This window comes from Fomitiporia mediterranea, assembly GCF_000271605.1.
Source record: "Fomitiporia mediterranea MF3/22 unplaced genomic scaffold FOMMEscaffold_5, whole genome shotgun sequence".
In the NCBI taxonomy this organism is placed as follows: domain Eukaryota; kingdom Fungi; phylum Basidiomycota; class Agaricomycetes; order Hymenochaetales; family Hymenochaetaceae; genus Fomitiporia; species Fomitiporia mediterranea.
In genome coordinates this window covers 1,149,550-1,172,962 of record NW_006760390.1, presented here as the reverse complement: position 1 = coordinate 1,172,962, position 23,413 = coordinate 1,149,550, and the positions used below count along the sequence as shown (strand labels likewise).

Here is a 23,413-nt window from a genome sequence, read left to right as displayed (position 1 = left end):
GACGAGACATAGTTAGTTGTAACGATAAGATAATAAATTAACTGTTGTCTTTTATATCAGTGATCGGAAGTAAAAATAAAGTATGACTAATGCGTGGACATTAGCGGCAGAAATGCAGCACTCGAATTTCTGTGCCGCATCCCATCTTGATCCCCAAAGTCCACTCATCAATTATGAACCATCATGTCCGGTCGCAGACACAGACCAAAGCAAGTAGATGTATCTTTTGAGCAAGTCAATTCACTAACCATTCTACCAGTTCTTCAACGAGGATATTGTCCAGCGTGTCGATGACTCGTCCAATAGCTCAAGTTATGGTGTCGTAATGGTGCGCTCCTTTAATTCCCATGCCTCAACCAAGCTAATTTTCTCTGCTGCTTTACATCGTAGCGCTGCTGGCATGACAGTGACGACATACAATTTCAAGGACCTCCTATCGACCCACTACTTCGCCCTCTCAACCGTGGTGAAGTCGGTGTCTCCTTCTACCCCAATAATACGCGCGAGATCCTCCCCGAATCTTGTTTCAAGCTTATAGACCGACCCATGCAGGTACGTTTTTAAGCAATTGAAGGACCAGCTCAGTGAAATTTCTGCCCTCATTAGGCAGGAGATGTATGCAAACGAAGATACGAAGATGTACAATCCGCCGTCGTTACCAGAGCCGAAGTCAAATTCAAGGTACGTAAGTGTGCTGCTGTGCTGACATACGGAAGGACCTAATAAGAGCATCAGCTTTCACATGCCATCAGCGGTGCAAAAGTACGAGCAACGTTATTTTGCATATATTCTGGATCCATTCTCATACGTTTTGTAGCTGGAGGACTGGAAAACCGTGGATGATGTTAAGGATTTTGATGACATAGCAGTCGGCGACTTCGTGGTGTATGATGATTGGATAGGTCAAATCCAAGAGGTGCCGTGCCTGAATTTGATGCCATGCCACTAGTAACATTGAGTCCGTCTCCAGTTTTTCGATGAATCGATAATCCAGACGTCCGACGGTTCTTTGGTACGTCTTCCGGAAATCAGTGCACGCCTCGTCGTTGGAGAACGAGGTTCTGTACGTGCTTCTTTGTAGTCTATGTAAGGGTTGGCACCGATTTTTTGGTAACAGGATATACTACCGAATCCTCCCGCAGAAGGTATTCAGACATTACTGTCCTACTTCATGGGTGACTTTCGACCATCTTCAAACGATCTTGTAGTCTCCGTCAAGCATTCCGTATACGTGGTAGCTTGGATGGCCATAAATCAAATGGTATCTACTGTCGCTTTGTTTACCTATGTGTGTTTCTGATGGAACAAGTACAGCTCAGTCCAGAGGAAGCGTCGAAACGCAAGCGACCTCAGAAGTTCTGGTCTGGTACTGAGATTTCAGAATTGACGTTACTTCGTGGGATAAATGATCAGTTACCACGAGTTGGAGACCGCATCACGTTGAAATCAGTACTGGACAGCATGGTTACAACACATGGTCAAGCGGGTCAAAAGGCAGGAGTGGTGCACGTTGACACTTTTGTCGTATCCGAAACGCAGACCATGGTAGATTTACTATGGCAAGACGGCCGGACAGAAACGGTTCGATCGACCGAACTTGTTCCGTACTTGAATCCTGATGAGTATGATTGCTGGTAAGTGTTCAGTGTTTCCCCGACGATTAAGTCACGAAGCAGAACCTTTTAGGCCCGGAGACCATGTCGTCTGGAAGACCGAGGATGAGCGACAAGGCGCGGTTGTTCAGTCGGTCAATGCGACGGAGCGGACTGCCGAAATAGTCCTGTACAATTGGCGACGAGAACGTGTTTCAGTGTTGGAACTTGATCCACATGGGACTGATGCCAGCCTCGGTAATCCACAAGAAGGTTTCGGCGTCCGCAGAGGTGATTTGGTCTTCATTCATGGAGAAGGAGCGACGAATGGATGCTCAAAGCCCACTGTTCCTAGGTGCGTTTCTCCCATGCAAAGTAAATACTAAGAGTAAGTGTCTCACTATAATTCAGCATCGGCGAGCTAGAGGCATGGGTACACGAACTACCATTCACAGGTGATGGTCACGGTGAGCTCTCCGGCTGGAGGTCAGAGTTGGACAAGATTGGGCGGGAAATCGCTCAGCAAACCGAATCTACCAACGGAAAAATTCGAAGACCTACTCCGGGAGATGGTACTATAAACTGGCTTGGTGAAGTCACAAACGTAAGTTTACCCGATGGTTACTTGGGAACGTACTCATGTCAGCATAAATATAGCTTCATCTAAACGGGTTGATTGAGGTCACGCTTCCCGACCTTACTAAAATGGACGTTCCATTAGAACGACTCACGAGGTTGAATGACGGTCTTGAGCAGCTCGAGGACCTTTGGGGAGAATTGTCGGAGGGTCACAGTGATTATGAAGACGACCATGAAGATGGGAGAATATACGAAATACAGACGGAAGATGGACGTTGGCAGCAATACGAAGGCGAGCCGGAAGATGAATGGATCGATGAGGACGAAGACGACGCCATGAGCGGAATTGAAGATGAAGAATCTATCGAGGTCGAAGAGGGTGTCGATTCTAATGGGGTTGTATCGAATGGAATAGTTCCGGGTGCATGGCCCTCCGCAGATAAGGAGACTAGAGATGTCAAATCGCAAGGATCCTCAGCACCCAGACCAGAATTACCTTCGGAGCCTCCCGAATCAGCCGAAGTTGTAATGGAACTTGATCAAGGAAGCTCATCCTCCATCTCCCTAGCACCTTCATGGAAACGATTCGATATCCTTCCGTCTGCTCCTCCAGATCATGCATTCCTTAGTATCTCTGCAGGTCAGCCTTCAAGGCAGTTTATGGCGCGACTGTCAAAGGAATATCGAGCGCTTTCGTCTAGTCTACCGGGTAAGTATTCGATATCTGTATTCCCGCAAAGTTTCTCACAGGTTTATCAGAATCGATCATTGTACGCACGTACGAGGATCGCACGGATCTGCTAAGGAGCATGATAATTGGACCGGAAAACACACCATATGAAGACGCGCCGTTTGTGATCGATTGGAGACTTGATGCAAACTTCCCTCAAAGTCCACCTATTGCCCATTTCCACAGTTGGACGAATGGTAAGCTTATTTATAAGTTTCATTCCTGGATCATATTCTGAATGTCGATAGGGAACGGTCGCGTCAACCCAAATCTCTACGAGGAAGGGAAAGTGTGCCTCTCGATTCTGGGAACTTGGGCGGGTGAACGTAGCGAATCATGGAGTCCAGCGCGTTCCTCCCTTCTTCAAGCCTTCGTTTCAATCCAGGGTCTTGTGCTTGTGAAGGAACCGTAAGGGTTTCGAATCGTACCTTAGCTGCGTTTGACAATGACTGACGTCTATTAATGTTAGATGGTTCTGCGAGCCTGCCTTCGAGAAGTTACGAGGCACGGACGAAGGGAAGGTAAACAGCAGGTTGTACAACGAGAAAGCCTACGTACTCTCTCGTGGATTCGTACGCCGGGCGCTCGAAATTCCCGTAGGAAGCTTAGAAGACGTCGTTCGAGACATCTATATCACACGTGGCAAGCTCGCGAAAGTCGTCAAGAGTTCGCGCAACCTCATCGAAAAGAGCAGAACGACAAAGGAGTCGGATGACGATACCAGCGACTTTGCCGTGCCTCGACTGACTGAAGGAGGAATAATTCCACTCACTAAAACACTTGACAAGTTAGAGACCATACTCGCCTCAACTACTAGTAATACTTCAGCATAGAGATGACCTCTTTTCACTATCTTCCCAGTTCTTCTGAAATTTCGTGGATGTCCGTCATAGCAATGTAGAAAAACCAGCGCAATGAGTTATTATCCTCCAACTTATATATGTATTTTACGAATAGACATTGTACATAAAAAATGGCAGGAATAGGGCTAATAAATGAATGTCGCGAAACAAAATGAACGGAAGTGACTCCTCAATAAGTCAAAACAATGCTCTGTATGCAAATAGGTAGACATGTTAAAAATGGCAACAACTACGACTTAGTGTACCTATAAGCGAGTGTGTACGAGGAGGTCGCGAGAGTTCGTCTCGTAAACACTCTTCAAGGAAGGGTATAAGTACGAAAATAACCAAAGTACCATGAATATGTGGCCCAAGGTAAGAGTTCAAAAGAGACATATGTGTGTAACAATGATGTAAAAGAGAAGCATACCAAAGCAAGTGGTGGTCTGTATATCATCTGCTACATCCGTAGGGAGGAATGCAGCCCAAATGCGTTTAGCATTCGCCCATGAAACTGTTCTTGGGCCATGACTGCTTGAAGTCATCCACCCATGTTGTAAAGTTCGGGTTGGTATAAGCCTCAATATACCTTGATCGAGACGTTGTTAGACAGTGTCAATCATTCAACAATAACCTGAACTTACTGATCGATGTAGGCGGCAGTCGGGAAGTCGGGAGGATCACAACCAATGTTCTTTGAATCTGGGCGCTGGTAGACGCGTATATAATCTATTCGCATTGCCGTTGGGAACCTTAAATGGTCGAAGTCGACTTCACCAAAGTTCTTCGACATGCCCAAGTTGACCAGGATGTACTATTGTTCGACGGATGATTATTACTTTTATCGAGAGGAATGCAGTGCTTGAACGTACCATAGGTTCCTGGGGAATTGGGCGAGCAGAAATTTCTACACCAGTGTCCGCTGCCATTCCTTCAGAGTTAAGCTGCCAGGCGAGCTGGTTGTCTGATATCCAGCCAACGTATCTGTGAAACATTGGTTTAGGTCAAGTATACTTCTTTGCAATTGCAGCACTTACGCATTATCGAATCCGGGCTTGTACTCAAAGCCATATATACTGAAGCAACCTGTGTCAAACTCATAACAGTTCTGGTCTGTTACGGTAACACCAGATGTCGCTTGCTGATAAACACCACCAATGTATGAGTTAAGAGTTGTCTTCGCTGGGTCCGTAATCTTCATATTGGCAGAAGTGTTGAACCAGATATATCCCTCGTTGAAAGGCGCCCATTGGCTGGATTGAGAGACTTCTCCAATCCCATTACCGACTTGCGCTTCGAAAACATCAATCTCAGGAGCAGCACGACCAACGAATGTACCATCAGAATGCATTGGACCGGGATGTGATTCGCCTTGACACGTGCATCGGGACAGGCGCTGACCCGGAAGGAACGACAAGGCACCACCCTGGCCTTTGTCGCCGTTTTGAGTAGCACTACACAGCGGGTCAGGATAATGTCAAATGTTACAGTCAGGTTACACACGCTATAGGTAAACCATTTCGAGTTTGGTTCGGTGCCGTACCTACGTCGCAGGCATCATATGTGTAGGGCCACATTCCATCAAGAGTAGCGCCATAACCAGCACGGCCGAGGTTACCCATTGACCACCTAAGAGAATCTAGTTATTAAAACATATCACAAAGCACCGAACACATGATCCTACACTGCAGGCCACAGTCCGCTGTTCGATCAACCACGCACGTCAGCTTTGATGTAACATGGAATGGACAAGTTAATGACGTACACAACATTGCTTGCCCCGGGTAGAGAAACATTTGCTTCAAGTAAACCACCAGTAAAGCAGAACTTGTTCCATGTGCTCATCATGCCTCCCTGATAATGCAGGTCATGGTTCTCTTTTTCGCGCAACGTTATCACTAGTGCACCATCCTTCGTCGTGATCGCTTCAGGATCGTACCTGATCTCACATTTTTAGCCAGTAAGCACCAGATTTGCGCTGAAAATGAGACCAACCACTCTAAATTGTTTGTTCCCCAGTAATGAAGGTCGACTGCCTCCCAATACGGATCGTCTCCGGGGTAAAATGAACGACCATCGGTGTTGAACTCGTCCGAGAATACCAACTCCAAATTTGACCCATCGATATAAGATGGCTTGGTGTATACGTCCTTGGGCGTGTCCTTGTCAATCAGAGCCCAGTTGCCTACGTCTGCTATCTGGCCGGTCGCATTGATGCCGCCGATGTTGAAACCACCGAGAGTAGATAGCTTGTGACTTGTGAAGTGAGAAATCAATGGATAACCAGCACTACACGAGAACACCGATTAGCACAAATGGGTCGCCGGTTTGTGAGATTACCATCAGGTAAACATACAAAAGAGTGACCAATCCAGTAGTAAGAACAATCTACCGATTTGGTCAGTTCACGCTAAATCCGTTTGCACTGCGTGATCGAATTTAACCCACCAGACAACCCAAATTTGTCAAACCTCGACCGGTGAATACACTTCCGCCCTTGTCGATGTTTCTGTCTCTTCGAGGATCGGGATTATGCAGGTAGTCGTCAGGTTCAACGTAGCTCGGTTCTATCTCAGCACCCCATGAAGAAGGGTCTGGGGACAACGAGAACTAGAGATGAGAGTTACATGCGTGAGTAAGCGATACGACGCGAGGTGGGGCGGGGTTATAGGCCGTTTGCAATCACACCAACCTTGTCTGAAATAGAGGGGGCAATAGACGCCTTCGACGCATTGGCGGCCGCATATGGTGTCTCCTTCTACAGCAATCCGGTTCAAAAGTGTAAGTTGATAAAAGCAGGAGAGAAGCAAGAACAAATACGGACGAGAGCAGTATTGGACACTCGGGTGCGAGGGGTTGGAGGACCTTGAGCGAACGCGGCCTGCACGGACGCCGGGCCCCTTGGGGATTGGTAGAGAAGATTGGTAGTAGATACAGGGGTGGCCGGGTTGGCGCTGTCGTAGATACGTCGTCCAGAGGACATGGATGGCGGACAGGAAGGAGAGGAAGCAAGGAGCGGGAGAGGCAAGAGACTTAAAGAGTGTGGAGAGGATAAGAGGGGCAACAAGGCAGGGACGAAAACAATAAATATCTTCTAGTTAATTGCCGTATAAGGGTATAGCAATCAATTTTCACGTTGCTCAAACTTCCCGAATTTCGTTATCGTCGGGTTCCCGATCGCCGCCAAGCCTTCATTGGCCTGTCGGTTGCTAACCCCAGCTCCCGAAAAATATATCCCTCATATTCAAACATGGTCAAACAAATGCTGTTGCGTCATGGCCAGAGAGCAAGAAATATTTCTTTGTTCTGCTCCTGCTACACACCCTCAGCTTGTCTATTCTCTTATATCATCTTCCTTTTGATCTGTTCATGCAATCAAGACACTGCGATCATCATCGTCATTCTCATTCGGGGCAAAGATCTACAAGTACTCGTGGCTGTTCTGTCGCGAACAAACAATCAACGATCAACCAGACATGTCACAGTGAGGAGTCCTCCTTTCCTTCTCATTATGGTGTACTCGGCCATTCAAAGGACAACGTACAATGAAGAGTGAGGGGAGACAATGGTGGACTCCGCTTTGATGGCTGTGGAAAGGAAGGAAAGAATGGGAAGCGAGCGGAGTTTGAATGCTAATTCGACGGAAGAAAACCAACCGATCGACGCATTCAGCACTCCCGGCTCTGCTGCCTCCTTTCCACCTCCAATACCCTCTACATTCCCCTCTCTACGCGTCTTTTTGCCATCCAAGGCAGCATCCACATCAATTGCGACAAAAACTATAAAAATTAGCCAACTACTAACTCTCACTTCGACACTATTCGCCATCGTTCGCGAATAACCTCCATATCTTCTCCGCGACACCAACTACGTGCTGCCAGCATGCCCAAAGGCTTGGTTCCAAAACCATCTGCAACGCCTGCGAACAGGTCTATTTCAGCGTCAGAGTAAGCACCGAAGCTTTGTGTTCATGCCGAATCTTACAATTTCGTTTTAGAATTGCTCGAAATGTCAAGACATTCGAGACGTGGTCTTCCTATAATGGTTGCGAACAGGTCGCGTTCTCCGACCTACCCGAGTCAATTAAAGCAGATGTCTTTTCTGTTTTCGATGTGAAAGGGAAACTTCCTGCAAGTCTAGTGACCAAGGTATGGCCGATCTCCAGTGTGGCTTGCCTTGCTTCCTCACCCCGTCTCAGACGTCCAGCGTGTATAAACGCGTTGAAAAGCTTGCGCCGGAGTTGCACAGGTTTCTGCTTAAGGCTAAGGACAGGATGCCGAGCCTCTTTTCCGACAAGAACAAAAAGGTAGATGAATGGCTCTTAGAACTTGGGACTGTCTATCTTGCTTGGAGCCATCTCAACCGTATGAAGGAGACAAAGGAACGCTGGTCCGAATCTGACTTTGCTGCCAACGTATACAGTCTTCTGCGCAGCCCAGCTATGCGAGAGTGCTCATTTCGGTATGTCCTAGAGCTAGAGACCACAATGGCTGATCTTGCTGATCGCTGTTATTGCACATAGGACACAGTGTTCCATCCAGTTACCACAGCATCTTCCGACGAAACAACCAATTCCTCCTGCCTCGCGTCGAATCATCAGCACAAAAATAATTGTCCCAGACGGTTCGATGTTCATTCGCTCCGCTACTTTGCAGAAACTCTCGCGGACGAGAGGCTCAGCATACAAGCGGATTAATGAGCACCCGTCAACTAAGCGAACCTGCGGACAAGATGGTGAAGGAACATTCCGTTACCAGGCAACGCCCGCTCTACGGCCACAGGCTACTCCAATGTTTGAGTTTGTTGGTGCCTTCATTGAAGACAAGAAGCCCAGCTGCGATTCTCTTGAGCATGCGTTCCGGCAAAATAGGATGGCCTGCGCTGGTGCGCAACGACAACTCCAGTCATTCCGCATTGAATCACCTGTATTTGGACTCATATGGGCTGATGAGAAGGTGAAGGGACATGTGGACTGGAGCCTTCAGGAAGGCGAGCATCCTGTAAGATAAATGCAAAATTGTCCATGAACAATCCTGACTCATCTGTGGCCTCGACAGAAAATCTACTCTGCTACATTTCCAGGGCCTTCGGTCATTGAGGAAGCTGAATCGTCACTGTCAGCAGCTTCGCGGTCAACTGCGAACACCCAGCCTTCAGTTGACGCGTCTGACTTCTTCGAATGGGACCTGTTCAAGCCTGCGGACATGCTCTGCGTCTTTATCGTCTTGCGGAATCTCGACAGATGGATCGCGCATGGATTTCGTGATAGAGTTTTGCGCGGAGTCAATGAGTGTGCAAAAGCGGTTGTCCAGGAAGACAAGCCGTACATGCCCTGGCGACGAGAAGAAAACGCGTTGAAACCGAAGATTCTCCGGACGAGTTCGATTACGAACACAGAGAATACAGTTACTCCGCGAAGTAGCAATGCTTCATCCCTTCCTGGCCTTCCTCTATCCTCCAAGCCTGTGCAAGCACCGGCTCCTCCGCGCAAGTCAACTCGGAGCAAGACTAAGTCACAGAACATTCGTTAATCGGATCTTCCAATTCATCTGGCAGCATATATCTCATTTTACCCGCATTTACTCACTTGCATTGCATCACATTGGACTGATGTCAATTTCCCTCACTCACTCACATACCGTGCGATACCTCCCTCCCTCATACCACTCTGCATTGAGCATGTAACGATTTGAATGATTTACAGCAATTATGTTTCCATGGTGCTCTGACATATGCTTTGATATTGCTTTCAAACCTACATGCTTATTGATAGAAGTACAATGGATTTGTTTTCACATTCCGTCGACGTCTGAAAACCGTTCGGAAAATAAACAATAGGGTAGGATGAAAGCAAGGGGAGTAAAGGAAGAGTGAATACAATGACACGATCTATAACATGCTTTTTTTGATTAAGCGGACCAAGCAGATGGAATATCCCCAATAGACTTGGCCCATATGGAGAGCCTACCCTGCTCCCATTCTTCCACCTTGCTGAGTCCCATGTAACCACGACGGCCCTCCTCAATCTGGAGGCGTTTTTCGGCATCACACCAGAACATGACCCATTTGCCGATACGTAAGTGACCTGTGCTGCGCTCAAAGTACCACTTGTTTACGGGGTTGTCTGCGCGAGAACGCCAGACGAGGTCACGACCTTCGCCGCGTCCCTCTTTCCCTCCGTTCGGATTGGCAGCGTACGAGAGTCCAAGTCCGTATGACTCGTCGTGCAGCGCGACCCATAAGAAGTCGACGGTGCCGTCTCCCTGGTTCTCTGGACGGACGGCAAACTTGTCGAGGTACGTGATGGGTTCGGCGTCCGGTCCTGCGTCTCCGATTGGTAACTCGTTCGTGACGATCGCAGCACCTGCGTAGTCTCCCGCAATGATTGCGAAGTCGAGGTGCTTCTCGAGTCGACGGAAATACGCATCCTGGTCAAGAGTACGTCGGAACGAGCTTTCAAGAAGCGATGTGAGCTTTTCACGATCTAGTTCGGCTACACTGTTGACGACGCGGATGGGCATTCCTTTACGCAGGATGGTCGGAGTATGCGCAGTGAGCTTGCCATTGCCCTGCAGTAAGGCGTGTGGAAGACTCGAACTAAGCTCCGGCTTGTTCGTGATCAAGTTACCAATAAGTGATTTGGGAGATCGGTGAGAAACCATAATCGCTGAAGAGGACGGCGGCATGTAAGACAAACAGGTACGCGCCAAGGCAAGGTTCTGGAGTGCGGTAGGATGCGATGAGTACCATGACGAATGGAAGGTATCCCTGACGTGTCTGTATTCTCCAGTGAGATTGACAAGGAGATGAGGCAAACCGTTACGCGCGTAGGACGGCACACCGCCTTCCTTGTTTATGACCATGAGGCGGAGCGGCGCTAGGTCCACTTCATTGAAGGTATCGCTAGAGGTAGATGGCGACGAGCTCGATGCACTGAAGATCGGTGACTCCGCTGCCTTGGTCATGCCTTTCGCGAGAGCACCTAACACATCGTTTGAATGTATGCGCACTGAACGACAGAACGAATCGAGTGCTAGGGGTGGAAGAACAGGGATTTCACCAGCGCGTAGCGCTGACCGGATGGCAAAGAGATCATGTGGCAATGTATGGGCTTCTGGGATAGGACCATCACTTGGACTGTGCTCGCTGGAATCGCTTTCGTCCGGTCCTAACCTAACGACGCTCTGCAGGACAGGGCGGGCACGAGCGCCTTGGCCTTCGAGCGCGGAGACCACACGCATTACTTCGTCAATGACTTGAGACTTCTCATCTGGCTCGCCTCGTACCCAGTTGTCGAGCTCAATGACGATGACGCTTGTAAGACCGAGCTTCTCTAGGTAGACCAAGCCCGTCGCGATGCTCTCGAGCTGACGATCAGTAAACGGGCCTTGGAGTTTGACCAATGCGGTACGCCTGTAAACAGGTTCTAAGATGGACGCTGCCACGGTGTTGTTAACAGCCTGTTCCCGTACAGTTTTGGTTGAGTCCGTTGATAACGGCGGGATGGAAAGCGATGCCTCCGGAGAAGGGATAGGTATTCGTGGTGCCGGACGAGCACGAGGGCCGAAGAACTGCAGATATGATTTTGTATCCCTCAAAGAAGGGTTTGCGCGCAGAATGGAGAGAATGAAGTCCTAGAAATATGACTCGTCAGTATGGACAACGGGCATGCAATCAGGCATACTCACATTTTGAGATTGAGATATGTTGGGTTCGTCGGCTTCTGGTGTGTCTGGTATCCTTGCATGTCGAATAGTCTGGTACCAAGACTGAATGAGATGGCCGCAGCACGTTAGTAAACACAGTGACTAACCGCAAACGACGATGCAAGGACGTTTGGGAGACGCTGTCGAGCAGCACCAGAGGCTGCGGTGACAGACAGACGCGAGCAGAGCAAACAGGACATCAAGACGAAGGGGCTGGGGGGGAGGTGATTTAGGTGCTCACTGAGAGGGCGAGGTTGTTTATGTACTTGTGAGTCATGAGGCAGGGTATGAGGGCTAGGACGAGAGGCGATGGGAAGACGAGGCAGGTGAGTCGACCGAAGAAAGCAAGACGGAAAATTTGGTTGCGTAAATCCGTGACATAATAGCCTTGGATCAGATTATCTTATCTATCCCAATTTGGCAATATCCTTTAGCAAATCGACCGCAATACGCAATCGTTGAATCATTGAATCATGTTCTGCGTCCCCCTTCATGTGTGTTCAATATTGAGACTCGGGGCCCAAACGAGGCAAGAATAAACTGCAATTCGTATATCTGGAACTTGCATGCCAATCTGTACTGCCTCGAGAACCAGAGGCCTTTACGCCCTTGTTAATTCACCCTACGAATCTTCCAGAGTTCCCACCTCGTCTGCCGTGTTGTATATGCTCCAGCTGGTATAATACTGTGCTCATGCCTATACCCAAATATGCTTACGCACTTTTGCACGGCCTTTCCTCGATCCGATGACCTCGCTGGCACAAGTGGCGACGAATGCGACTGGCGCTCAATGAGCGCTTCGAAAGATGAAGTTCAGTCTGCGCAGCACTTATGCTATTCCCTGCGTCTTTCCATTATCGGACGTCTTCCTGTCTTTGTGTAAGTACTTCAGATCAATCTAGGTCCCCTTGACTCGCACTATTCGTGCCGTCATTAGGTTTCACCACAGCCATCACTCTGCGTGAGTCTCGGAGAAACCTTTTTCGGCACGATGAGCGTCTAAATCCAACCAGGCGACTTCTAATCCTGCTGGCAGCTCTAATAAAGACGCTTCTCTTGTTACAGGACCCTTGCACCGTCGATGTCCGAGTAACGAGGAGTCCGCGTCGCCAAATATTGATCTCCGTGAATGTCTTGACGCCCAAATGTCAATAGACTCTCTTATTCTAACCACCGACCGGGTTTAACGGTCATAGACTTCCATGTGGGAGGAACTGAGCGCGATCGATGAAGTTTGTGAACACTAGTTTGAGTGGCAAAAATATCCCTTTCCGGCTGGCTCAGCCGTTCTCATGGAAGATTGATCATTCTCCGATATATCACATAACACGTACATAGAAACAATTGAAGTATGTGTTAAATTGATGGGAATCTAGACACAGACTCCCAGACTCGAACAAATGTTGAAACAGAGAAACTGAATAAAGTAGCCATTGTACATACAGTCAAAATTGTCTTATTGCATATCATCACAATGCATATATTGCATAATGCATAGCTTCTACAGTTGAAAATACCTTATTGCATCACATTATAATGCATAAATTGAATATTGCATAGCTTTCTGCCTAATCCCAGCTCGGGATAAGGGAATTATGCACAAAAATAGTCTATTGCATATTGCATCAAGATTTGTGAGAAAATTATGCAAAATTCTGAGCATTTTGGGAAGTTAGACTGCTTACTGTTGTGATTTTTGTACCCAGAAGCCTCACATATTGTTCTCTGACATACTTCAATACAAAAAGAATGTTTCTGATTGACATTTCATTGCTTACAATGTCTTTGATGCTGCCACAAGACCAAGATAGGGCAGCAAAGATCTCTTCATGATATGTGGGGGAAAGTTATTTGCATTGACTAGCTTTTTCTATCTTTTTGTTTCTACAGATTCTGACTGTATTTCCTTGTATTACAAACCATTTCTTGAGTTTTACAGTGATATACACATTTACTGTACTTGTCATTGTCTTGGTTGTCTTTCTTGATGCTCTGAATATGTGCTTATTTTCTTGTCATAGTGTATATGTCTTCAAATAAATTGAAAAGTAATATCGAATTTTGGGTTCCTAATTAAGTAATATTTTCGCACGGTTACCATAATGCATATTGCTCATATTGCATAGGTCTGAGGCCTCTCCCGACGTTATGCAATAAGATATTTTCAACTGTAGTCAGAACAAAAGTCAAGTTCTCAGCCAAAATGTATTGTCATGATGCATAATTTGTATAATGCATTGGGTTTTACTCTCTCCCAACATTATGCAATAAGACAATTTCGACTGTATATGGTGACATCAGAGCTTGGTTTTGCCTCCGACTCGTGAGGCTTGTGATTGGCCTATTATCATGAGAGGTATCGGAACGTCTTCCCCACATGATCTCAGTGCTTCCCCGCATTCACCCGGCACCAAAAGCCAAGAAGCATGGTTAGCAATCGTAAAACTAACATAATCTTCTTTTCTGGACGATAATATCATGGGGAAATATTTGATTTTTTTTTCCTATTACGAAAGGTCTGTTCGTGAATGCGATAGTTTTGTGTGTGCGAAATGCTTTGCAAGGCCCTAGAATGAAGTTCAAGATGGAGTCGGGAATAAATTGAATTCACGTGCTAGTCCGCTCCGTCAATGAAGCGCATCCACCCGTCGGTCGAGCTTGGCTGCTGAAGCCCGAGCAAATAAATTGAGGCGCGGTTAGACATTCTTCTGACCATCTGTCGCCGAGCCCTCAGAGGAAGACAGCATGGTGAGCTAAACTCCGATTTAAACCTCTGCGGTCTTGTCTGTGACTAACTCCGCCATGCACACAAAATCACAGAGCTCTTCTGATGCAGTAGAGGACGTCGTCCAAGGCCAGAAAGCTGCCGCCTCTTCAACAGCTACCTCGATCAAGGCTGTACGTCGTTTTATTTTCTCGTGTTGCTTACAAGTAGTCATTAATTCGGCATTCAGTTTATTTCTGGCGGTTTTGGTGGCGCGTGCGCAGTGCTCTCCGGACATCCTTTCGATCTTATCAAGACTCGATTACAGACAGCTCAGCCCGGCGCGTATACGGGTGCAGTGGATGCAGTGAAAAAGACATTGCTGAGAGATGGTGTCACTGGGTGAATCCTATCCCACGAACAACGCATTGACGACACGCTAATAATCGTTAAATGAAGCTTCTATCGTGGCATCGTTCCTCCGTTATTAGGCGTGACACCGATTTTCGCTGTTTCGTTCTGGGTAAGCCCATTTCATTGTATGACGATGTATCTTCTCCTGATTTGAGTGTGCATGAGCCAGGGGTACGACCTTGGCCAAAAATGCGTGCTTGCCTTCACGCCGAACAGATCGAGTCCTAGTTTTAGTACGACTGAATACGCCATCGCAGGATTCATCTCTGCCATTCCGCAAACCTTCGTCGCAGCTCCCGTCGAACGCGCCAAGGTTCTCCTACAGATCCAGGGTCAGGGAACTGGCGAGGCCAAATACAAGGGCGTCCTTGACGTCGTGCGAGGGCTTTACAAGGAGGGAGGTATTCGAAGCATATTTCGTGGCACGGGTGCAACACTTGCGCGTGACGGGCCAGGAAGTGCTGCGTGAGTCCATGCATGGTCTTCTTTGATAAAATGAAGCTTCCTAACGGAAACAAAGCTATTTCGCCGGATATGAGGTGACGAAAAGGGCAGTGACGCCAGCTGGTTCGTCACCTTCTGACTTGAACCTCGGCGCAGTGATATTCGCAGGCGGGATGGCCGGCGTTTGCATGTGGAGTATTGCTATTCCACCAGATGTATGTTCAATTATCTTGTCTTCATATTGCTTACTGATTTGGATGGATGGAAATGAATAGGTCTTGAAATCTCGAATTCAGACAGCACCTACGGGCACCTACTCTGGTATTTTGGATTGTGCAAGAAAAACTATAGCTGCGGATGGCGTGACTGCATTATGGAAGGGCTTGGGACCCGCCATGGCAAGGGTGTGTTTCTTTGTTTCTTAATGTGATTTGAGACAAACCTAAGTAATGGGATGACGTGTAGGCGTTTCCGGCAAATGCAGCGGCCTTTGTAAGTAATAGTGCTCTTTGTGCGAGTTTGCATATTCTAACGCCATTCTAGCTAGGAGTTGAGGCTTCAAGGAAAGCACTGGACAAAATTCTCTAGACGACCACTTTCATATCCGAGAATACACGCTTTCGGTTCAACCCGTCCATAGATGCGGTTATGATTATTCATACCAAGTCTCTGTAGCATAACGTCGCACATAATACAAGAGTGTAAAATCGTCAATATACATTGGTTTCAATCAAGGCAATATACAACAATGTGGAATTAGTCAAATAGCGAGAAAAAATCATTAATCAAGTTGCCGTGAACAGTATTAATCACCAAGAAAGAACGACCGTCGTGGTATCGTCCAAGTGCTGGTAGTCCAAGTCGACGGTAAGGTTCCTGCACTGCTGCTCAAGGTCATCGCCTATTGCGTCCTTTGACAAATGGAGCGCAAGGTTTCCTTTAAGACCCGGCCATTCTTCACCATTCGATTTGACGCAGATTCGTGCAATTTGCCTCGCAGCGCCTTCCATTGTCCAATCACGCGAGTAATAAAGGTCGGTTAGTCCGTCAGAGCAGAGTACAAGTGAGTATTTTATTTCCTCGCCAGTGTCCGTTACGTTCTTCAATGTACGATGTACGACCTCTGGTGTTGCAGAGACATATGGAGGTGTCAGACTACGCGGTAAGAAATCATGTACCTTGGAGCTCATTCGGTAACCAGGATTAGCATGTAGGAATAACTTGGTCGAGTAAACAGGTGGGAGCTTGAAAGTAAAGTCACTCAAAGCTACGACAAAGGAAACGGGCTTGAATCAGTATGATGTTCATGAGTAAATCACGTTCGACACCTACCCCGAGTAACTGCCAAGGCTCCAAGTACACGTCCGTTGAGTATTGCCCCTTCCTCTCCAGGGTGTTCTGATTGGACCCGTTTAACTTCCTTGTCAACACGTGCATTGTGAGGAGAAGACAACGACGTCGCTTTGAAGTCATCAGGTCTTCCGATCGGATACTCTGCAAGGGCTGGAAGAAGTTTAATAAGATAATAAAGAAATTATGGGCTATCATATAGATAACTCACTGGCTTGGCAGTCCCCAAGGTTCGCGACCCATAAGTTCTGCCTTGAGCGATCGATCAATGCTATAATGACGGTGCTTCCACGCATACATCGAATACACGCGTCATACACCTTGCTGCCAGCGTCTTGGTCGTTGACGAGCTTCTTCAGGGAATCATCGTCAAGCTTCTCAAAGTCTCTTGGCAGAAGTGCTTTAAGGTCGTCCGCAATCGATTTGTCGAAGTCTTCGATGGTCTTTGTAAGGGTATCAGAAATTAATTGAGGTTCGGCATTGGTGATATCGAGAGGCTGTAGAGCGCGTCGAACACGGGCTGGTAGCTCAAGATGAGCATATTCAGCAATCTCCTTCCCAGCATGACCTGTGTATACATATATGAGTGCCAGTGTCGAAACAAATAAAGAACGAAAGTTATTACCGTCGAAAACAGCGGCAAAGTGCCAGCTCCCGGACGGCAGATCCCAAATCTGGAATACAAGCCGGTCTTCGCTCGGCTTGGCACCGAGTTTGGGCTCCTGAAACGGCTGGAATGTTGCCGTGTGTGCAACAAGTTTCCCATCTGGTGACTTCAACTCGGCGAAGTCGGCAATCCTAGCCAGCTCCATTTCGTTAAACGCTGTATGACTCCGGTACGAACGATAAGGCCGGGGCCATTTCATAGTATCAGCACCCTCGCTGTAGCTCATCCCAAAGTCGTCAGCCGATGCATCTTTAATGGTATACTCGACGGATTGAGACATCTCGGAAGGTAGAGTGTAGGCCTATGTGTGGTACTAATATTAATGCTCGTACGACGTTACTCCTTAAGTAGGGTATGAACGCCGGTAAGGCGGTGCATAGGCTATGGGTGGAGAAGATGACGCGGGGCGGAGGGAGAGCGTTGGGCACGGGGTTAAATCGAACATCAATTCACTCTTCCGCAATGGAAACGGCAATGATCGAGGACCATTAGGAACTGTAAGTCTATTTCATCTCGCGGCAAGCCTAATAGAGGTCATGCGCGAGATGTCCTATGACACTGCAAACTGGTACACTTTACACAGCACTAGGAAATCGCCTTCACAAGTAATTGCAACACACGTCAATCACTTTCTGCAGAATTGCCGTCATCTTCTAATGTTAGAGCACCGAACATCCCGGTTCCGCTAGAGATTGCGGACCGAAGGTGTGATTCTGACTTTTTACCCTCCCCTTCTTCCTCTTCCTCTTCTGTTTCTGTATCTTCATTACTAGAACGTATTTCGAACTCCTCTGAATCATCCTCATCTTCACTATCAGCTCGTTCGGCAAAGTAATCTTCAGTATTTCCTTCAATCCAAATACCCAATCCTTTATTTTCATTTGCGAGCACGTTCAAATCCGTATTCGGCGGATAAAATGCCCATTTAATTCTGCCTTCTGCAAGGGCTCTTAGAACTAATTAAAAACACATGTCAATAATGACTGGGTAAGAAGAAACTATGTAAAACAATACGCACTAGCATTACCAGCACGATTCACGTCTGGACGACCGGCCTTCGCAGTAATCCAATTATTCTTTTCAGCATATGCTGTTAGTACATCCATAGCAGTCCATGCCCTGACACTCTTGTCGGATTTTGAGCCTGGCTGCGTCCCGCTTCGCCAGGTTCTCTTGTCCTCCTTGACTTCTTTCTCTGCGGGATGCTGCAAGCCTAGAATTTTCTCGAGTGGGAGATATTGAAGTGCATAGTGAGCAGATGATGGAATTGCAGGCATCTGTGATATAGGCAGTATACCCGCGAGAACCTGCATCTCCAAGTCGGTATATGCGGGGAAGACCAGACCTGGACAGTCCACGAGTCTAATTTGCTTGGACCAGAAGAGAGTCTGGAAGTGCTTAGTCTACATAACAATTATTACTTTGTGATTAGATACAGCTGATGTAGTCGACTAATCTTACCTTTCCTGGTGTTTTCGAAGCCTTCACTTTATGGCTGCCGAACAAGGCATTCAGCAATGAGCTTTTTCCTACATTGGGCTGGCCTAGATGCCAAATTAGACAAAACTCTACACAAGTTTTTGTTTTCGGGTTCTTACCAATTAATCCTACCGATAAGAATTCTTCGATCTTCTCGGTTTCAGCATGAGTATCATTTTCAGCTCCTATATCCTGAGCCTCAGTCGATCGAGCGAGTATTACATCGCTGTCTACAGCATTCAAGACCTTGTTCCAGTTAATTTTGTCAATAACCCTAGGCCTCCAGTTCGCCAGTTTTTTCGCATCAGAAGCAATGTGAGGAGGTGGAGAACATAACTCTTGATGAGTTCCTTTAAGGGCTTCGACTAGTTCGCTTCTCAGCTCTGCGGGAATGTATGGCTCTCTTTTCACTCGTTTACCCTGTCCCTCGCCTGAAGACTTTTCAACATAGTTCTCAACAGTGACTACGCGGATGTCCGGATAAGTCCTGCGAAGGTACTCCTTCCACAGAGAAGTTCTCCTAGGTCCAGTGATGTCGATCTTTGTAAGCACGAAAATGATTTTACGGGGTGGTCGCAGGGACGACAGATATGAACCTAGCGTCGGAGGATAATGCAGTGGAGGGCAACGAGAGTCCAGTAGAACCAACAACACCTGACAGATCTCTGTTACGCGCCACCTTTCATTGCAGTCAATAACTAGTTTAGAAGACTAATCATGATAGGACGCACAGCTGACGCCACACCTCCAGATTCCGTTCGAATAGAGGTGGAGCATAAGGCATGCTTTCAGAAGAATCCTGCGTGTTGCAGGTTGTTGTTTGAGACTCCACGGCTTCAGTCTGGTCCTTCAATCCGTCTGGATCCCGTTTATCAATTTTCCACGATTGCATAATTTGATCAGTTTCATCAAGCCATCGCTTGAAAAGAGCAGCTTCATTGTTCTCTACCTCCTTCTTTGACATGTCATAGTTCCATTTTGGCCGTTTGAGGACATTGAGCTGGCGTGTATGGCCTGTTGCTCTGGAAGCGCTAATAACATCCTGTTCCGCGTGGAGAGGAAGCAGCAACTTTTCAATCGGAATAGGTCGAGTAGCAGTGAGAATAGACGCCTTGCGCTTTGCTTCTTCCAGGAAGTCACGAGAGAATTTGACGTAAGATGATTCTAGACGACGGGATGCATCAACGTTGCTTCTATTAGACTCCTTGTTGCCTCGTGGTCCACGACCGCCACGACGACTGGAGGTGTTAGACGCGCGCGAGCTTGATATGTTTTCTGGGACAGTATCACCACGCTTGATTGCGCGCTTGACCTGTAACTCTGCTTTACGCTGCTTGGCAGAAATGGGTTTGCGTCTAGGCATCTCGACTCGAATTTCAAAGCAGATAGACGATGCATAAGGACTACTGATGCGCCAGATACATTTGGAGACAACTCAGTCACGAGACCTAGTCGATCAACGTGATTTTGGCTCATTTGGTTGATGACCGTGCAAACTTGAGAGGGTCGCAAAATCACCTCCTGTATATGCCATCGTGAGCCCCATTCAAGGCGCCATGCAGGTGCGCAAGCACGACATGAAGGCTTATTAGTCCTTTTTGCTCTGCCACGACCAACTGGGAACTAAAATGCATAATTGGACACGATGCGGATGCCTGATGTCCGACCGTCGCACGGTTTTATTATTACGATTGTTCTAGAGACGCCTTTGTGCCGTGTCGGATGCTGAGTAAAGTCATAAGTGGCGGAGGTAATACTGTGGCTGGGCCTGGGGGATTTGATCGACAAACTGCGTCAGCAAATATGCGCGTATTCATTCCGCTTACTTGATTTACTCAACTCCGTCTCGCATCCAACTTTGCACCGCGTGTAGCTGCATCCCTTTCGGTTCCTCTATAAAATGACCAGCGTTCGCCACTGTCGTCAGAATCATTCTCTCGACCCCGCATTGTCCTTCGTATACAATGTCCAAGCAAAACATCGTTGTCGTTGGTGGTGGCGCTGCAGGTACAGCAATCACTATATTGCAAAGTGGTCATAATTCGTATTTTACTTATTCCATACTTTTCAGGCGCAGTTATTGCTCGTGAACTTTCCCAGAAGTTGCCTGGGACAAGTTCCGATTATAATCTCATTCTAATCACCCTTCGCGAAGTGTTCGTGCATCTGCCCGCAGCTATCCGCATGCTCACCTACTCCGAGGATGCCCTCGAAAATAAAGCACTTGTACCCTACGACTCCCTTTTCTCTAAAGGAATCGGTTCAGTCAAAATTGGTAAAGTGGTCGGCATTGAAGAGAGCTCCACCGGTTCCGGTGGCAACGTCCTACTCGAGGGCGGCGAGAAAGTGGCATATAGGTAGGTACCAAATTTTAGCATTCGCCGGAGTAAGGCTCACACAGTATTTCAGATATCTTGTCTTAGCTACTGGAAGTGTTTGGGAGGGTCCCCTTGCGGCAGTCAACGGTCAGAAGCAGGACCTCTTGTCTTCGGTAGAGAGCTGGAGAGAGAAAATTAAGAAATCGAAGAAAGGAATCGCAATTATTGGTGCTGGAGCTGTTGGACTAGGTATGCAGTATTTTATCCATTATTTTCCGCCCATAGTGATATTTTATTTGTTCAGAATTCGCGGGAGAAATACTTGACGCCTATCCGGTAAGTTGATAATTTAATTAAAGTGTGTCAACTTATATTCATTTTTTGTAACAGGACAAGAAGGTCACAATCGTTAATGCTACCCCTCTGCCACTCAACGACACATATCCGGAGAAATTCAGAAAGGATGTTCTCAAGAGATGGCATAAACGCGGCGTTAGATTCCTACTTGAAGACCGCATTGATGACGTACCAGAGGGTGAATTTAGCTCAGTAGCAACGAAGAATGGACAAACATTCGAAGCAGATGTAGTTGTACGTTCAACTTCGCGCGCTGTCAGGTCTCACATACTAAAAAGTCTTTTCACCCTGATTAGCTTGCCACACGTGGACCAAGGCCCAATACTGCCTACCTCGAGTCTTTGGGCGTCCTTGATGATCGAGGCTGCGTGAAAGTCGACTCTACTCTCCAATTGACTGGTCATCCGAACATCTTTGCCGCCGGCGATATAATCTCTTTCAAAGAACAGAAGCAGGCGGCAAAGACTGCAGGGCACGTAGGAGTGATCATCCCCAATATTCTCAGCCTCGTCTCTGGAAAGGATGCAAAGAAGACGTATGGAGGTTCAATGGAAGGCATATTCGTCACAAACGGCAAGGTCGGTTCAATACGGCTGTCTTCTTTCTTTATGTTAATTGTTTTACTGACATTAATCGTTTTACTAGAATCAGGGTGCAGGCTTTGCAGATGCGCTCTGGGGACTGACGTTTGGCGACAGGGTAGTTCCTATGGTTAAGGGAAAGGGTCTGTTTGTGGCCCAAACAAGGGCTGCATTGGGTTTGGTGGATGCCAAGTGATGCAATCCTTTACTTGTATGTCGCTTGGTATTCCTCGCTTCACATGTTACCGCAAACTCTCTTAGATATACCCTGTAGTCACGCTTGGGACTTGTTGATAACTCCGAGGCGATGTTGTGCGATTGTGATAGTTGTGGTCAGCCACTATTCTAGATCCATGTTTTTAGTGTCAGCCTCGTCTTTACTGATTATATTATAAAGCCAGTAGCATTCTTGTCTCATTTATGCTTCCGAAATTCCCTCCTTGTGTCGACATGCTTCCGCCAAGGCGTATGACTCGCTCCGCTCGGGCGGGATCTCGGTCAGTACATGACGATACCAGTGGTGATGGGCAAGCATTAAGTTTTGACGTTTTTGAAACTGCTTCTGCCATTATGCCGAAAAAGGAAGCACCTCAGACCCAGCTCCTTTTTAGTACGCCTCATTTTGCATATGTGGAGCAAGATGTGGCAGCAGAGGGTGTACAGAAGAAGGCAAGGCGTAAGCTTACAGTACAGCAACGTTTGGCACTCGAGAATCTTGCCAGTCAAGGAAACAATCCCTCCTTGCAAGCTAGGCGTGCTCTCGCAGCGGAACTTGGTCTGTAAGTATTTATTCTATTGGAAGGTTAAACGTGTATTTTCTGCGTTTCATTAATACTTTCTGGATGGACTTTTTTTCAGCGAGCTTAAAGTCGTCTCGGTTTGGTTCCAGAACAAACGGCGGCCAACGAACAAATCCAACGAGAGTCTTCGGGTTGGCCTTCTCCAGAATCAAGTGTCGAATAAGGAAAACCAGGAACCGCGTCAAGTCCTTGGAGACGTCAATCCGAATGAATCAACACTCGTCGCTGATAGTTCTCAAGAAGTCACATTCAAGTTTCCTGAAGATTCCTCTGAGCCTTTCTCCCTCTTATCAAAGTTTGAATCGGCGCGAGAACAAGAACAAGACAAAGCGCCTCCTGGTATTTGGGACTTCTTGCCTTCATCTCCCGAAGACACAGAATCCGAAGCGAACAACTCCGAGACTTCATTCACACTTGACAATACTACGCCATGTCCTCTTAAAAAGCAGATTGGTCGTCGTTCGTTGGAATGGGCGTGCATGAATGACGAGCGTACAACGAAGAGAGTACGAATCAGCCTCGACTGCGAGAAGATTCGGCATAAAAGCAGTCCGCCTGAAGTATTTGGGAATGCGTTTTTGCGTCGCCGACAGAGGACCGATAGAAAACCGCCTATGCCTTCGTCTAATATTGTGAAGAACATATCGTTTACCGTCGGTAATGAAAATCAGTTTCATAGGCCTTTGGTGCGCTGTGAAAGCTTCAGCGGTTGTTCCTTTGTTGAAAAGGATATTCTCGATGTTGCCTTAGCTTTACTACAGCTGAAGAACCAAGGGCCAGGGCTCTTCGCTCGCAGAACGATCTGAAGACCAGTCATAGTTGCCTTGTATTATCTTCTCATTCTCTCCGT

At 47.3% G+C, this 23,413-nt stretch overlaps 8 protein-coding genes across 8 annotated transcripts; 5 read left to right on the top strand and 3 right to left on the bottom strand.

The window, feature by feature from the left end:
• Positions 1 to 183: 183 nt before the first annotated feature.
• On the top strand, positions 184 to 6,667 carry FOMMEDRAFT_139931 (uncharacterized protein; the record flags this gene model as incomplete). Its single annotated transcript, XM_007265322.1, has 26 exons — positions 184 to 213; positions 260 to 328; positions 391 to 552; positions 607 to 681; positions 736 to 762; positions 818 to 916; positions 971 to 1,063; positions 1,118 to 1,261; positions 1,315 to 1,634; positions 1,687 to 1,947; positions 2,004 to 2,196; positions 2,250 to 2,880; positions 2,931 to 3,098; positions 3,150 to 3,309; positions 3,371 to 4,332; positions 4,388 to 4,557; positions 4,616 to 4,727; positions 4,781 to 5,197; positions 5,247 to 5,372; positions 5,428 to 5,445; positions 5,509 to 5,682; positions 5,739 to 6,032; positions 6,100 to 6,131; positions 6,192 to 6,353; positions 6,436 to 6,501; positions 6,568 to 6,667. The coding sequence occupies 15 exons, from the start codon at positions 184 to 186 to the stop codon at positions 3,732 to 3,734; spliced, it is 2,796 nt and encodes a 931-aa protein (XP_007265384.1). The 3' UTR covers positions 3,735 to 4,332; positions 4,388 to 4,557; positions 4,616 to 4,727; positions 4,781 to 5,197; positions 5,247 to 5,372; positions 5,428 to 5,445; positions 5,509 to 5,682; positions 5,739 to 6,032; positions 6,100 to 6,131; positions 6,192 to 6,353; positions 6,436 to 6,501; positions 6,568 to 6,667.
• An 827-nt stretch (positions 6,668 to 7,494) lies between these two features.
• FOMMEDRAFT_105943 (uncharacterized protein) lies at positions 7,495 to 9,401 on the top strand. The gene is made up of 5 exons (XM_007265321.1): positions 7,495 to 7,690; positions 7,741 to 7,891; positions 7,942 to 8,204; positions 8,266 to 8,743; positions 8,801 to 9,401. Exons 1-5 carry the CDS (start codon positions 7,626 to 7,628, stop codon positions 9,272 to 9,274), a joined length of 1,431 nt encoding a protein of 476 aa, XP_007265383.1. The 5' UTR covers positions 7,495 to 7,625; the 3' UTR covers positions 9,275 to 9,401.
• Positions 9,402 to 9,652: 251 nt separating this feature from the next.
• FOMMEDRAFT_27655 (mitochondrial amino-acid acetyltransferase) lies at positions 9,653 to 11,649 on the bottom strand (the record flags this gene model as incomplete). The annotated part of the gene is made up of 3 exons (XM_007265320.1): positions 9,653 to 11,377; positions 11,432 to 11,512; positions 11,557 to 11,649. The coding sequence occupies 3 exons, from the start codon at positions 11,647 to 11,649 to the stop codon at positions 9,653 to 9,655; spliced, it is 1,899 nt and encodes a 632-aa protein (XP_007265382.1).
• Positions 11,650 to 14,194: 2,545 nt separating this feature from the next.
• On the top strand, positions 14,195 to 15,599 carry FOMMEDRAFT_133160 (mitochondrial carrier; the record flags this gene model as incomplete). The annotated part of the gene is made up of 9 exons (XM_007265319.1): positions 14,195 to 14,197; positions 14,270 to 14,347; positions 14,404 to 14,555; positions 14,613 to 14,676; positions 14,737 to 15,032; positions 15,088 to 15,226; positions 15,287 to 15,415; positions 15,477 to 15,503; positions 15,555 to 15,599. 9 exons carry the CDS (start codon positions 14,195 to 14,197, stop codon positions 15,597 to 15,599), a joined length of 933 nt encoding a protein of 310 aa, XP_007265381.1.
• Positions 15,600 to 15,820: 221 nt separating this feature from the next.
• FOMMEDRAFT_154889 (protein serine/threonine phosphatase 2C) lies at positions 15,821 to 17,308 on the bottom strand (the record flags this gene model as incomplete). Its single annotated transcript, XM_007265318.1, has 4 exons — positions 15,821 to 16,278; positions 16,344 to 16,514; positions 16,573 to 16,929; positions 16,987 to 17,308. The coding sequence occupies 4 exons, from the start codon at positions 17,306 to 17,308 to the stop codon at positions 15,821 to 15,823; spliced, it is 1,308 nt and encodes a 435-aa protein (XP_007265380.1).
• A 341-nt stretch (positions 17,309 to 17,649) lies between these two features.
• On the bottom strand, positions 17,650 to 19,870 carry FOMMEDRAFT_27652 (P-loop containing nucleoside triphosphate hydrolase protein; the record flags this gene model as incomplete). Its single annotated transcript, XM_007265317.1, has 5 exons — positions 17,650 to 17,984; positions 18,047 to 18,431; positions 18,490 to 18,572; positions 18,627 to 19,186; positions 19,239 to 19,870. The coding sequence occupies 5 exons, from the start codon at positions 19,868 to 19,870 to the stop codon at positions 17,650 to 17,652; spliced, it is 1,995 nt and encodes a 664-aa protein (XP_007265379.1).
• A 601-nt stretch (positions 19,871 to 20,471) lies between these two features.
• FOMMEDRAFT_139928 (FAD/NAD-binding domain-containing protein) lies at positions 20,472 to 22,101 on the top strand (the record flags this gene model as incomplete). Its single annotated transcript, XM_007265316.1, has 7 exons — positions 20,472 to 20,551; positions 20,625 to 20,864; positions 20,917 to 21,074; positions 21,130 to 21,161; positions 21,216 to 21,416; positions 21,479 to 21,760; positions 21,828 to 22,101. The coding sequence occupies 7 exons, from the start codon at positions 20,472 to 20,474 to the stop codon at positions 21,957 to 21,959; spliced, it is 1,125 nt and encodes a 374-aa protein (XP_007265378.1). The 3' UTR covers positions 21,960 to 22,101.
• Positions 22,102 to 22,213: 112 nt separating this feature from the next.
• FOMMEDRAFT_154886 (uncharacterized protein) lies at positions 22,214 to 23,369 on the top strand (the record flags this gene model as incomplete). Its single annotated transcript, XM_007265315.1, has 2 exons — positions 22,214 to 22,542; positions 22,622 to 23,369. 2 exons carry the CDS (start codon positions 22,214 to 22,216, stop codon positions 23,367 to 23,369), a joined length of 1,077 nt encoding a protein of 358 aa, XP_007265377.1.
• Between the last annotated feature and the right edge of the window lie 44 nt (positions 23,370 to 23,413).